The sequence below is a fragment of the Rattus rattus genome, chromosome 5 (genome assembly GCF_011064425.1).
Source record: "Rattus rattus isolate New Zealand chromosome 5, Rrattus_CSIRO_v1, whole genome shotgun sequence".
NCBI lineage: Eukaryota > Metazoa > Chordata > Mammalia > Rodentia > Muridae > Rattus > Rattus rattus.
Window position 1 is genome coordinate 12,440,368 of NC_046158.1, and position 15,241 is coordinate 12,455,608.

The window sequence follows — 15,241 nt, forward strand, 5'->3', positions numbered from 1 at the left end:
TTTAATTACATGACATTAAACCTGCTGCTTGCCTCTGCTTGCCTAAGTGGCCCATGTGACGTTTCCTACAGCCTATGCTCTTTGTGTAGCCAGTGGAATCATGTGTCAGGTGCCAGCAAGGAGAGCACCCCACTTCCGGAAGTGGACAGTGTCCTCTAGGTTTGGTTTTGTTTGCCTCACTTCGCATTAACTCCCTGGGCGCATGCGAGGATCAGCTTTTATTCACTAAGAACAACTTAAGGGGTGAAGGAAGGGTGTGGTTTTGTTACCGTTTCAGAGGTTTCAGCCCGTGGCTGTTGTGGAACCATTGTTTCGAACCTTTGGGGAGTCAGAGTATCCGGCCAGAAAGCATGGAGAAGTGGAGAGGAGGAGGGAGGAAAGGAGATAGGAGAAAGAGAGACACAGAGGAAGATACTGTAGACCCACATAGCCTCCCGCAGCTGCCCCTCAAGTACCCACTCCTCTCAGCCAGGTCTCACGTCTCCTTTCCACAGCCTCCCAGCAGTCCATTAACTTATGAATCATCAGCGGATTAATCCATTCATGAAGTCAGAGCCCTCTCGTGACCCCAAAACCCTCACTCACTTCTGATTACTGCTTCAGTGGGGACCAGGTCTTCAACATACTAGTTTTGGGAGTAACACTTCGGATCCAAGTCACAACAGGGCAGAGACACCACCACCTTCCACTCTCCTCACAGCACTGTGACCTGTCTTTGTTTATCTCCTACAGGAGTGAAGAGGACCCTTTCTCCTCTGCCATTCAAGTGTGATTTGGGAAGATGTCAATCTGAATGCTGTTAATACCCACGAGCCACCCTGTGTACTCATGGAGCCTACTATCACTCATCGAGTGCTATATAGCTAGATGATGCTTCTACCAAATGTCAGCTCGATAAAAGTGGAACCTTGGGCGTGGCAAACAGGTGCACCACGAAGGCTCTGTCTTAATGTTTATAGAATAAAATGGCAGAGCAAGGATTGTCTGAACTGCGATCTTGGAGCGCCTTAGAGACTGGTATATAAACAGCAGCATTTAGAACTCTTGACAGGGTCCACTGCAAAACCCTCAGGGGCCAGGGATTTCAAAGCAGGGCATGTAAGGATATTAAAAAAAAAAAAAAAGAAAGGGCGACGATAGCCTCGGCTTCTGATGGCCAGCAGCGAGAGGGAGTGGCTGACGACATGGCCTCCGCAGGACAGGGGTGTGGACGCCAATGAGAACCTAGGCTGCGGGCTTCTGGATGCCACAGACATCTCCCCACGGGGGAGGGTCTGTTCGGGTTCGAGGAGCGCGAGGGCACCCGGGGATCTCTCAGGCTGTTGAGCTGGGGAACCAGACTCCGCCAAGGCTTTGGGCGGTGCCCCGGGGGCACGCAGAGGCTCACGCTGCCTAAAGCTGGGCGCACGCAAGCAACTCGGCGTTCCCCGAGGACCGCCGCGGACTCCAGCGGGGGCGGCCGCGGGGGCGGGGTCTGTGGGGTTCGGGGGTGGGACTGACGCGGATTGGCTAGGCTCGGCCGCGTGACCGACCCCTTATAGGGCGTGGTGTGGGGCCGCGGCTCGGGTGCGGTAGCAGCTGGCGGGCGAGGTCCAGACAGCTCGCTGCGGCTAGGTTAGGAGCCCCTGGCGCGCCGCGCCCTCGGTGCCGGGCCGCGGAGCCGGGGATGCTCGCGGCGCCCGGGAGTCATGGTCCGCTTCGGGGACGAGCTAGGCGGCCGCTATGGGGGCACCGGCGGCGGGGAGCGGGCTCGGGGCGGCGGGGCCGGCGGGGCGGGTGGCCCGGGCCAGGGGGGTCTGCCGCCGGGCCAGCGGGTCCTGTACAAGCAGTCCATTGCGCAACGCGCACGGACCATGGCCCTGTACAACCCCATCCCAGTCAAGCAGAACTGCTTCACCGTCAACCGCTCGCTCTTCGTCTTCAGCGAGGACAACGTCGTCCGCAAATATGCTAAGCGCATCACCGAATGGCCATATCCTACGGGGGCCTGGCCGGGCGGGAACCGGAGGAGGTCAGGGGCCGGGGCGACGTCGGTGTCCGCGCGGCGGGTCCAGGAGGGGCGGCTGTGGCCTGGGCGGCGGCGCCCAGTGGCCATCTTTCTGGTGCTGGGAGGGGGTGCGACCTGGGAGAGACGCGTCGCGGACCCCACGGCCCAGCGAGGAGGAGCGGGGCGGGGCTTCTGGGGCGGTCTCCAAGTGCGTGTGTGCGTGGTTTGGGTGTGCGCGTGTGTGGTCGTGGAGGCCACGGCGGACCAGGTGCACTCTGGGCGGAGCCCCTTGACCTGAGACTTGTCCCTTCGTGCACTTGGTCTTGGGCAGCCAGCTTGGGGCATACAGCGTGCGGCTGGCCTGGAGGACACGGGAGGGCGAATCCGAGTCTATGCAGGTGTAAGTGCTGTGTGGTTGCAGGTCTGAGCGCGTGCTGACTGCAAGTGCTTGCGTTTGTGTGCGGGCATCCACGAGCCGGTGCTGCGCGTGCGTGTGATAGGCATTCTTGGTACATTATGTTCACGTGCGGGTGTAGATACTTGTGGCTGCCTTTAGGTAGGGTGTGCGCCTGCGCAGGGCCCGCTTCTATTGCTTTGGGGGGCAATTGGAGGGTTCCCCGGTGGCGCTGGCGGGCTAGGTAAGGCAGCGCTGTCCGTGGTGCTGACGGCTTCCGAACTAACGAGGGGCTGGGCAACTGCAGAGGCCCCGCCTCTTGGCTGCCCCCAGAACTAGGGCGGGGAGCTGGGAAGACTAGCCCTGATCCGCGGGAAGGTGGGTGTCGGCCAGCAGAACTCAGCTGCTGCACTGCGCTGTCCTCTTCACTACCTCCGTAGCGCCTCCTAGCCAGTCCTTAACCCACACACGCCCTTCGAATATATGATCCTGGCCACCATCATCGCCAACTGTATTGTCCTGGCCCTGGAGCAGCACCTCCCTGATGGGGACAAGACTCCCATGTCTGAACGACTGGTGAGTGCTGGCTGAGGGTCTGGGGCCTGAAAGGTGGGGGTGGTGGCAGGTTGTCTGCTGTGCCTGAGCTAGGCAGGTAGGGTCCTATCCTTCATCTGAGGGCCCTTTGACTCTGCCTCCAGTGCCAGGGAGCTGGGGTGGCCAGTTGAGCTTGATGAAAGACCAGGGACCCACCAGCTGGCTTGTCTTGTGTCTTTAGCTGCCCTTGCTCTCCAGATGGTTCATCTGGGCACGCTATGCTGGCCTTGATTTCTAGACCTAGAATGAGAGAGGGCCATTTCTCTTGAAGAGAACAAGATTGCCAGGCTTTATGGGTTAGTCCTGTGGCCAGCTGACTACCTTTCCCGCCATGCTCCTAAGGAAGCACTTCTTCCCAAATGTTCTGAATCCATATTTTCCTCTAGTGTCCTGCCAAGAGTTTCCTAGAATCCAGTAGTGTCCACTTTGGAGATCAGGGGCCATATTATTGGGATTATGACTCTTATGTAGCAAGAGGCAGGAATGAAGGCCAGCCTTCTGGTCTCTGGAGGTTTGAGGGGTAGCACCACTTTACAGGTGAGGGCACAGCATCAGCCACAGCTCTTTCCTGCCGCCCCTTTGCCTGGACCTAGCATGTGCTTGGTGTGACTGTGAGATTCTGGCACAGTAGTATGGCCTCTCTTCCCACCCTCTCCTGTAGTTTGGAAGAGGATGAGTAGGTGGACATCAAGAAGAACCAACTAAGAGGATGTCTAGGACGGCTCCTTGGCATTGAGGACTTTCCTGGAGGACTCAAGGAGGCTGAGTGGGATTAGGGTGTAAGCTGGGAAGGAATGTGTGTTCAGTCAGATTTTCAAGGTAGAGGGTAAGAAATGGTTCCCGGGCACTTGTGGACATGCCCAATAGTGCTTGTGTTCCTTTGGGCTTCTGGCAGAGTAGGTCTTCAGCCTGTGCTATCCTTGTGGTGAGCATGTATTCCAGAGGCCAGAAAACAGAGTGAACTTGGAGGTTCATTGGGTTGAGTATCACCAATGCCAGGCCACAGGTAGTGACCGAGTCTCTCGGGAACTCTGGCAGGTATGGCCAAGAGGGTCATAGGATAGACCTAGGTCAGCGCAAGGAGGTCATGAATGTAGGCATCCTTTTACGGATCAGTCCGGTGTGCAGTTTTCTGAGTACCTGAGTTAGTATCTCAGGTTTGCGTGGTTTGGTGATGGTGGGAATGGAAAGATGTAATTGTAGTGGCTCAGCTCTTGGAAGAACAAACAGTATACTCCTGCTTTGGACCTAGCCTGGCAAGCCAGAAAGCTCTCTGCTAACCCCAGTTTTGCTCGTATGCCCAGTCCTTAGGGGCTGTTAGGAGGAACAAGAGAGATGGGTTTGGAGACTGGAACTAGGTAGCATGTAGGGACTGAGTGGTGTGAGGACACCTCAGTGTTTCCAGCCTCGCTTGGGGTGGGGCTTCCTTATCTCCGGGGACTCTGCTTTATGCTAACTTTTCTCTATACCTGCCGAAGCCTCAAACTTGCAGTCCAGTGGGTCCCAAGCCATCTTCCACCCCCATCGGCCTCAGTCATGGGTCTGGCTTATAGGAGCTGGGCAGAAGAACCTAGGATGGGGCTTTCTTGCTGGTTGACCAGAAACCTTCTGTGAAGACCTTCTAAGGTCAGCTCCTTCTTTGGTGTCAGCAGCCCCTCCTCTTGAAGAATAAGACCCTTCTATTTAAACCAGACCAGAGACCTCGAGGCCAAGAACGGTTGTCGCATCCCTTTAGGAACCTCCTTCCTGTCATGAGTCGACCTCAGGAGGCAGGACAGAAACACTGGGTCATCATGGATGCTCAGTCACCAGGCCCCTCAGATGTAGCTTCCGCTCACACACTCACTCTATTCATAACCACCTCCTGTTCCAAGCTTCAGGGCCGTGGGTGGCCTTTACTCCAGCTCAGGGCTGGGCTCCCTGCAGGAAGACACAAAGGGCAAGCATAGGCGTCGGCAGGCATGGGGCCCTCGAGGACCAGACTTCTTGGAGAAAGACCTGCTGAAGAAGCTAGTGGCCCCATCTCATCGGCAGCTCTCTGGACCACTAGGCCACATGCCCAGTCTTTCTTCATGGGCGTAGTGGCTCTGAGAAGCAGTTTTTGCTGGAGCTGGTCCTAGGGGCCTTGTGTGAGTGGACTCTGGAAGCTGGGCGCTTCCTCCTCATTTCTTCCTCCGTTTAAACTTGCTACTCCAGGGGCTGGAGGGATGGCTCAGCGGTTAAGAGCACTGGCTGCTCTTCCAGAGGTCCTGAGTTCAATTCCCAGCAACCACATGGTGGCTCACAACCGTCTGTAACAGATTCTGGTGTATCTCAAGATAGCTACAATATATTCATATCCATTAAATAAATAAAATATTTTTAAAAAAGTTGCTACTCCAGAGTGTAGCAACTGAATCATGCTAATCCTCCATGTCCAGCTCCCTAAAGCTGTCTGCTCTCCTCCCCTTACACATGGTGCACCTACTACATGTGTGGCCATGTAACATCCCAACATCCTATCTTGCAAGTTTTGGCAAAGAAGCAGACAGAGGGATCTTACTAGAGTTTCTGTCTTCATTCCTTGGGTCCCATTGTTTTCTCCAACAATAATCTTTCCTTAGACTCTAGCCCTAGAAACCTTTGTTGCCATACCTTTGATGAGGTTCCCTGAGCCTTGGTCCATCTGGGTTCCTGGGGTTGCACCTTTCAGTCTCATGTCTGCCCTCTGGTCTCTGCAGATGTCATCACTATAGTCTCCTTAATGCTGGAGATTTTCCTTTCTCTTTTTCCCCTGTCAGAATTTGCATGTTCTGCTGGTCTATGTGCACTGCATGTGTGAATGAGTTCCAAAGCAAAGTCTAAGAATGTCAGGCTTTCTGGGTAAGCTGGCATAGTGGCCGTGCGAGATGACTGCTGTGTTTATCTGTGCTCTCTGCCCTGTTACTTCCTCTCTGCACTCTGTGCTCTGAGGATGGAAAGACTTCATTGTATAGAAAGGGTTGCTAGAGTTAATACAAGAATTTGATTTAAAGGCATCCCCAAAGAGTAACATCACTACTTTTTTTTAAACCCCCCTTCAGTAAAGTCTGCCCCATGATTCCAGCAGGCTGGTCCTGGGTAACCTGTGAGTGGAGCAGAAGCTGGGTCACAGAGTAGAGGCCTAAGGACTCAGACATACTCAGGACACTTTTGCCACGCCAGCAAATGACAGGTCATACTCTGAGCCGTGTCAGATGAGCACACTCAGGCTAGTGGGAGCGCTGCATGCTGGGGGAGTCTCTGGGGTGCCTGGCAGGGCTAACCTTGGGGTAGTAGGTATGGTCATGAGGCAGGAACTGCTGCCAAGCCGCTTTTCTGAGGGGACAGAGGTGAATGCTGTCCTGTGCTCCTCCTCAGGATGACACGGAACCTTACTTCATCGGCATCTTTTGCTTCGAGGCGGGCATCAAGATCATAGCTCTGGGCTTCGTGTTCCACAAAGGCTCCTACCTCCGGAATGGCTGGAACGTCATGGACTTCGTGGTGGTCCTCACAGGGTAGGTGGGCCAAGGCTGGGTCACTTGTGTGTATGCTGTCCTGCTGTAGGGTGGAGGTGGCAGAAATGTTGGTGTTGATACCCAGTGCCCTGACTGTAGAGCACGAAGTAAGGTGGCCTCTGAATGTACTCCTGGGTGAGTGGGATTGCTTCTCCCTACTCAGGTGACATCGGCTTCTGTTCCCATCTGCTCGCCAGAGCTTCTGCTATGAGGGCCGTGTTTGTGTTTGTAATGTGTTTTCCCAAAGGGCTCACTCCTAGTAGCCTACCTGGTGGCACTTGCTTACAGACCCTAAAAGCAAGGTGGTCACTGGGCACTGGGGATGGGGTGACTGGCAAGTGAGGGGCTTCTGTGAGGAAAGCGTTTACCTATCCCTGATCCTGGAGGAGCATGTGGAGTCTGAGCCACTTTCTGTCTGAGGAGGTAGCTGGGATGTCTTCCCCATAGCTCTGTGCTGTCCCACTGTGTGAGCCGAGTACATGTTCCTGGTTCTTCCTCTGGTAATGCTCTGGTTTTGATTTATTTAATGAGTGAGTGTTTTTGCTTGCATATGCGTATGGGCACCACATGTGTCGGGTGCCCTCGGAGGTCAGAAGAGAGCATGAGGGTCTCTGGAACTGGAGTTACCGTGTGCTCTGGAAACCAAACCAGGGCTCTTAAGTGCCGACCCACCTCGCCAGTCCCCGTGTCCCCAGTGTGTTTAGTCACTGTATGCTCACTGCTTCTTCATGCCAGCACTTCCTTATAGCGACCAAAACAAAACTCCCCATTGGCCAGGAGCTCAGGCAGCCAGTGTGTGCTCCGTCCCCAAGCCACCTGAGTTGATTTTTCTGCCCAGTGGGCGCTGCACATCTTTCTTCTGTTTTTCTTTCTGTGGAGGTTGAGGACTCTGGAGCCGCTGTGCTGGGAACACAGGCTGTGGTTGACATGATGGCTGCTCGAGTAGAGCCCATGGCTTCCCCAGAGGCTCCGTCCTGTCTAGGGATGGCAGTGTCATCTTCCCTCGTGCCTTGTGCTTGGAGACTTAGTGCCCAGATTGGGACTCAGGGAGCTGGCCCACAATAGGTGGGAGCACTTTTTGAATGAGAGTTGGTTCCATCCCTGCTGACCACTGACTTCCATGGAGGCCTGGTGTAGGTGGGTGTGTGTGGGAGGGAGTTGGGCAGTTGATGAGCAGGAAAGAGGTGACTGGGAAGCCTGGGCGTGGGGCTTCAGCCACCGTGAGTCCCGGTTTTTGAGGAATAAAGGAAGTCAGGTAGTGACCTCGGGGCTCGTAAGTAAGGTGCACAGACACATGGGGTCTGCTTTCTCTCTCTTTGCACTGCAGCTTCTGCTGTGAGGGCATTTGTAATGCTGAGGTTGGGGCAGGGAGGTTTGTCCCCTAGAACTGTCTGGTATGCCCAGGGAATTTAACATGTTGGTGGCCTCAGTGCCTCTCGTGTTACAGTGATCTTTGCACACTTCTGTGGATTGCTCGTTCCAAAGCAAGCACACGTTGACATGGTATTCATCGAAAGCCCTCTACACTTTTGTGGAGACTTGCTTTCCACTGATGACCTAAGTGAAGAGTCACTTGGGATTGGTGAACAGTGTGGCCCCTGTGGGTTGGGTGTTCCCCATATCCAGGGTTACTACCTGGGGCATCCAGGAGCAACTACAGCTGTTTACAGCTCTCTTCCCTTGAGACCAAGTCCCTGAAGACAAGATGGCGTCTTATTTTTCAGAGTGTCCCCTGAGCCTGTGTTAGGCAGGCATCTAGGAGGGTGCAGTGTGTGGTGGCCAAACTAATGAATACTGAGGGGAGAGGCTGCCAATGGATGCTTGACCCTGCTACTCGAATCTTCTACCCAGGTTTAGGCTGCCTGGAGACAGGAGGCCAGGAGGGACACCAGAGTTCCCCATGCAACCCTTGCCTGTAGGACCCTAGATGGTCCAGGACTCTGAACCTACGAGAGGCCTGGGAGTGGGGGACAGTCCAGTGCTGGATGGTTTCAGACAGAAATGCTAACCTTCCTGCGAATGCTTGAGCAAAAAATGCTAGGGCCCCCAAAAGGAAAGCAGGACTGTCTTACTCTGGTCTTGGAGATCCCCCTCTCCATTTTCTGTTTATTTTGTCTTTTACACAGCAGTCTTCTCTTCTCTTCTCTTCTCCTCCCCTCTTCTGCTTCCTTCATCTCCTGGGTCACCTATCTCATTTCAGCCTTGTGTTCCATTCCTCTGCCCTCTGCCCTCTGCCCTCTGCCCTCTGCCCTCTGCCCTCTGCCCTCTGCCCTCTGCCCTCTGCCCTCTGCCCTCTGCCCTCTGCCCTCTGCCCTCTGCCCTCTGCCCTCTGCCCTCTGCCCTCTGCCCTCTGCCCTCTGCCCTCTGCCCTCTGCCCTCTGCCCTCTGCCCTCTGCCCTCTGCCCTCTGCCCTCTGCCCTCTGCCCTCTGCCCTCTGCCCTCTGCCCTCTGCCCTCTGCCCTCTGCATTGGCAAGAAAGCTGACTCTGCTGTCCTGGTTTGAGGCTTCTCCCTTTGCATGGAATTCCTTGAGATAGTGCCAAGTTTTGCCCCCCCCACCTCCCCAGGTGGAAGGGTCATGGAGGCCTATATTGCGGGACCAGAGCCAAACTAGAAGCTGCTCTGATGCTCCTGTAGGATATTGTGCCTGTGTTTGTGGGAGGTTTGGGTGGGAAACCCAGGGAAGAACCCATCTCTAACCCTCCTGAGCTGAGGTCCCTATAGCAGGGTATATATGGAGGTGTGGCACTTTCTTGTTATTTTGTTGTTTTAATTAGGCTTTGTTTAATTGGTGCTTAGAAGGCTAGAATTCCCGAGGGGAAAGGCAGACAGCACCGTGGCCTGTTGCCTAGTGAAGCCAGGCATATCCCCAGTGGCCAGCAGGGGTCTCTCTTCTCCTGATGTTGGTGGAGGTTGTGAGATGCCTGGGCAGTGGTAGGGTAGGGAGTTGTGCCCCTTACCACCCAAACCCCAGAGAAGCCAAGGCTGGGGGCCTGCTCCCATCTTCCTTGCTTTCCTCTCAGGTGTCTTGTTGTCTGCACCAATGTATATGGTGCAAGGGCTGTGATTGGCTGGGTATGCTGGGTACTGCTGCTCTGGGGGCATAGATAGGTCCCAGGGATGCCTCTGGGACTCTGGGGATTCTGAGAGATGTTGGAAGCTTCTAGGCATTGAGGCTGGCTTGTGGGATATGGGCCTGTTCTCAGAGATTCTGGCCTCTCAGTTAGGAGTCCTGTTTCTCATTGGACCAACTCTTGGATTACCACCCAGACTCTTGTCCCTTGGTGGGGTGGGACGAAGGCCTAAATCTTTTACTACTAGGGGAGGGAATGGTTCCCTTCCTGGTCCTATGGCTGATTGAAGGGAAGGGACGGGCCTCCATGCCCACCTTCTTTTCCAAGGACTCGTCTTTCTGCATAGTAGGATGAGCAGGACCCAGAATTGCCCTATTTTGACCTTAGTTGGAAGTGGACAGAAAGAGCCACCATCCCAGCTCAGCCAGAGGTCACCCGAAAGCCATGCCCTGCTACCGTTCAGCCTGTCCACCCTGTGCCCATCCGCACTATGCCCATCCGTTAGCCGTTCATTTCCTCGAACATTTGATCTTCCTTCTGCTGACACTGCTCATTAATCCATTATCAGCCATTAATCACCTATGCGCTCAGTGTTTCCAGATGGTGTGAGCACAGGGACAGAGCTGCGGAACCCCTTCCTGTGAGCAGAGGCCAGGCATCTTGCCCAGCCTACTTCTTGTCAGCATATGTAATCTCACACCTGAATGGTGCTTAGATGTGCTGCATTACTGGCTTGGGTCTTCCACCTCCCAGACTGTAGCCAGAGCAGGTCTGCATCCTGGCTAGGTACTGGTGCTTCTTGGCATGGCCAACTCAGCGTGTCCAGGAGGGACTGAATAACCTTGGTTGTGGTGGGAAAGTGGGTAAGGAGTACATAGGACAGCTTTGTGTGTGTGTCAGCAGTCAGGGAAGGCTTCGGGTGTGGGAGGGCAGAAGTGAGCCTCAAGGCTTCAGGGTGTAAGCTACTTGGTCTCTGGGAAGAGCTGTGGCTAACATCCTGACCAAGAGCGTAGCAGACAGCCGACGGATCCCCAGGGAAGAGAGAAGCTGTCTCGGACTGCACCCTGGTGCCCGTAGCTTTGGGCTTCCTGGGCTAGGAGGTGATGGAGATCTAGGGGAGCACTTGTGTACAGAGGGGAATTCAGAAAGAGCATGCTCTGGACCACAAAGCAGAGGTTGCAGGGGAAGTGTGCGGTATGGCCTGAAGTGCATTAGGTGTGTGGAGGAGTGAGCCTGCTGGCCATGGGGGCCGTGTGGTGGAACTCGTTAGTAATAATAAGGGTCATGTTTATAGGGTGCTTTATAGCAAAACAGGAGAGGTAAATAAATGTGGAGGCCCAGAGTGTTGCGTTAGGTGGCCCACAGCGTACCTGAGCATTGGTGGGAAGGTCCAGGGGAAATTGATGCAGTTGGAGAAGGCCAGCCCTGGAGTTTGAGTGAAGACATGTCCAGGTCCCTGGTCAACGTATTGGTCTGTCCAGTGGAAATGAGTGTCCAGCGGCTGAAGACGCTGTGCCGAGGTGGGCAGAGGTGGTCGGTGACTTCAGACTGTTCCCGCTGAATTTGGAAGCAAGAGCTTCAGCTAACATGTGTGAAGGTGAGGGGTGAGATACAGGAGACAGACGTAGGATTTAGGGCACAGCAAAGATGGGGGACGGAGAGAGGGAGAGCAAGCGATCAAGGGGGCGTTTGAGCTTCCCAACCCTGTGCCCCAGCCTGTCCCTCCTGGACCTTCCTCTTCACTGTGCCATTGCCTTGCTTGGTCACCTGGAAGGTATTTGCTGGAGACACCTCTCGCCTTCCCCCCTGTTTAGGTCTCCTGGGACACAGAGGTGACCGAATAGATTCTTGCCCTTCTGCAGGCCATGTTTGTCTGGATACACAAAACAAACTGTCCATTTGCCCTTGGACAGAGGGAAGCTCAAAGTAGCTGAATGCAGAGTACTGTCCGTCACCGGTGTCAGGAGATCTTTGAGAGACAGTTTCAGTGAATGTCAGGGATGTAGGGAGAAAGGCCACCCGTGGTCTGGGTGCAGGACAATCAGGTTGGGCTGTCACTGGGCCCAGGGAGGAAAGCAGACAGTTGAGACCGAGGGTCCTAGGAGGCTGAAGGGCCAGGCCTCAAAGTATTCAAGGGGCAGTGAGAAGGCACAGTCTGCAGGAGCCTCTGGTGTCCTGCAAACCCGACACCCACTTCTCTAGGCTGCGTGCTCTCTGAGCTCCCGATGGTGTCCCTCATGCTTCTGCCTGCCCACCCTCATCCCCATCCCTCATCACTGCATCCATCCTTTCTTCCGGGAACCCCAGATACCGTGCTACAGCCTTTAGCCTAGAGGGTTTAATCCACAGCACCCAGGCTGCCTGTACCATGCTGTGGCCCAGCTCCTGTTCCTTCCCCTATGCTCTATGGAGACACAAAAATCAGGCCTTGGCTCGGGCAGGTGGTTCTCCGGGGAGCATTTCCAACCACAGCTTCTCATTTTACTCCAAATTAAACCGAGATTCCTTTTCAGGACATGTAATTAGAGCTCAGGCTCCTCTCTCTGGACTCCTCTCCTGCGGGAAGAGGACGAGTGTGGGCTGCCTCACTGGGAGGGAAGATGGGCCGTGAGCTCAGAGGCAGGCATGGCTCAGCTGCTGCTGTCTGATGGCCTCTAGGGCACAATGGAGCCTGATTTGGGAGGTGCTCCTCCTGGGCTGGGAAGGCACAAGGAAGTTAGGGACAGAACAAATGGATGAGCACTGTGGACATTTGCCACAGGGCCGGGAGACAGTGCGTAGGGAATGCTGTGCCTGCCACCAAGTGACCCAAGACATATTTGAACGGAGTCCAAGGGATGTGGCACAGCTGTGACGTTTGAATGAAGGCTGACCCAGTGTGTGTTAAAGCAGCTCCACGCAGTGGGCTGTTTTCTAGCTTCTCCTGTGGCTCCTTGGAGGGATGGCCTCTAGTACTGGGCAAGTCGAGGTTCACTTGTCTCCTTTTCCTTCCTACACCCAGGGCTCTGCTTATCTGCTGCCCTGAAATGTGGCTGGAGCAGTTAGGGTCAGGAGTTCAGTTCTGAGTCTCTTTAGCCACGTGGGGAAAACCTCTGTCTTCTGAGGTCAGGTTTAATGTCCTCCAGGTAATATCTACATAACCTCATTGGAGACGCAGCGGTCCTGTGGCATCTTAAGAACTCGCCGGACACAGGATCCAGGGAAGCCCCCTGTACAGAGGCAAGGCCTGTGTTCCTGAGCAGCCCTACAAAGGCTGCCATGTGAATGCGGCACCAGGTGACGGTGGTGACCTGTGGGTCTAGCACTGGTGTGCACGTCGCAGATGCCCTGTCTCCATAGTGGTCTCTCACTGGCTGCCGTCCCTGGGAGCCCTCGAGCCCTGTGCTGGTTACATAAAGCTTCAGGGATGCCCTGTTCTGAGGAGTGGCGCCCAGCCTCCCGCTTTGTGCACACCCCTGCAAGTGGGTATTTATAGAGGACCTGGCTCACTCTCTGCTGCCTCCCTCCCCTCCCCCCGCTTCTCCCTTTGCTTCAGGACTCACACTTCTGGATCGTGAACACGGGCCCTTCTCAGAGACAGTCCCCACTGACCTGTGTCCAGGGACTCAGGCTCCTCCCTGCTCTTGGGTAGGGAGAGGCCCGTACTCCTTCAGCTGAAATAGCTTCAAGCGCTGACCCTGTCAGTTATTTCTAGGGTCTAAGAGTCCTTGTGTGTTTCTAGGTTAGGGACAGCCCCTGGAAAAAATGGATCCTAAAACCTGCCTAATATGAAGGCAGAGCAGGGCCTCTTGGTGAGTGGGGCATGAGCTGGGCCGTGTGCCCTTGAGGCCCGGTGGCTGTGCAAGGCCCACCTGCTTCTGGGCTAGACCTCAGGTGAGTGGTGGAGGGGCTCCTGAATTCCACTAGCCACTGACGTAGGGTGGAGGGCATGGCCCCCAGGCCCCTGGACACAGTTGCTTCTGCCATTGCTGGCTGCCACCTTAGGACACTGCCCTCCCTGTCTCTCACACCTTCCAAGGCCTCTCAGATTATTCAAAGTGAAACCCAGAAGTCTCCGGCTAGTCAGGATCCAGGGTGGCCAGCCAGGAGACTTGCACATTCTCATCCTATCCTCTCACACCTGACCACTGCAGCTCAGAGATCAGGAACTTCTTGGGAAAGGGGATATGTACTTGTAAAACCTAGCACTGTGGGTGCCCAGGCTGGCGGGGGACCAGAGAATACACTCAGGATGGACTCAGGGTGCTGGAAACCTTCCTCTGAGCTATGATCGGGGTCCATAGCACCCAGCAAGGGCCTGACACGTATAACACCAGCAGGTGCCAGAAATGAGTGTCTAATGCAATATCTACTTTACCCTGGGGTCCCTAGACCCTTTCCCAAACTGGGCCCATATAGGCCTGGTCAGGATCTTGAGATGGGCTCTAAACTAGTTGTCACCTTTAGGAGGGAGGAGCCTTGTAAACCCCCAAGTTTCCATCTTGAATAGGCATCCCAGTTCTCCCTAGTAGTCTGCCTTTTGAGCTCACTACCATTGCCCTGCTCTGGTTGGCATTTCCTTGATGGGCTTAGGCATGGGTGCTCTGGCACGGGAGCCCTGGTGTGCTGCGTTGTGTCCAGGCCAGCGATAGCACCTGCAGCAGCTGGTGCTGCATCCTGTGGCTACACTCCCACGGATGTCATAGGAGTTTAAGTTCACCCCCTCCCCGCCTTGGGAGGGTGGCACTTGTGAGCAAAGTATAGTGAACTCACCGGGCTTCACACTGGAGCCCAGAGCTGTGATTCGCACTGAGGTGAGAATGCCTGCTAATGGCTTCTCTCTGTTACTAGGCTTGGAGCTGTCCCTGGACAGAGAACAAGGTGGCAGGCTGGCCTGCTCCTCAGCCTGGATTCCTTGCTGGGTGTCTGGAGTTTCTCATCTCCTATGCGTCCATCTCTGCTGCTGTAGAAAGAGGCTCCTGCCTGTGCTGGTCTCCATGCTGTATGCAGCATCACCTGGTTTTCTGGTTACAGTAGAGCCAGCCAGATGTTTCTAGGACAGATTCCCTGCAGGCCACATAGCCACCCACTCCTGTGGTGACCTTGGAATGCTTACTCTCTGCTTGCTTTCCTCCTTCATTGCTATCAAAGCCGAAAGGCCTGGGGTAGGGTTCATTCTGGAGTTCACATCCACCACCACCACAGAGACCGTCTCTGGGCTTCTCAGAGCCTGGAAACCCTTTGGGAAGGATCATGTGCCCCTGGCTGGCTGAGGAGGCAGTGCTGGGGCCTGCGTGGCATGGGTCTTGTGTAGTATCACCACCTTCTGTTCTCCGGTGCTGGCTGCAGTCACAACTCTCACCTTCACTCTGCCACCAGGGCTGTGTGTGTGCATACGCGCAAGTGCGCGGCAGATATAACGAGCTGCACAGAGGCTGGTGGGCAGCTTTGCCTCAACTGTACTCTGGCCTGCTCTGGAGGGCGGAAGCCAAGCTCCTGTTAAAGTGAATAGAGGGTGATGTGATGATGGGCTCTGGGCCCAGGGGCTTTGTGACCCCCTGGTATCTTGGGCTAGCCTGATCTTCTAGTGCTTTGAGGCCCTAGGTAAGCACTGTGGAGTGCTTCATTAGCCCCTGTTCCAGGCCTCTCCTGATGCGTGTCTTGCACTTTCCTCCCATTAACCACCGAACCCAGAA

General features: G+C 55.1%; 1 protein-coding gene across 2 annotated transcripts in view; it reads left to right on the plus strand.

Moving 5' to 3' along the window:
* Positions 1–1,577: 1,577 nt before the first annotated feature.
* Cacna1b (calcium voltage-gated channel subunit alpha1 B) overlaps positions 1,578–15,241 on the plus strand; it is a 163,757-nt gene continuing 150,093 nt past the window's right edge. For both annotated transcript variants that reach the window (XM_032903164.1, XM_032903165.1), the window contains exons 1-3: positions 1,578–1,972; positions 2,852–2,957; positions 6,354–6,493. In XM_032903164.1, the coding sequence (XP_032759055.1) occupies positions 1,689–1,972; positions 2,852–2,957; positions 6,354–6,493 (530 nt within the window). In that variant the 5' untranslated portion in view covers positions 1,578–1,688. The remainder of the gene's footprint in view (positions 1,973–2,851; positions 2,958–6,353; positions 6,494–15,241) is intronic.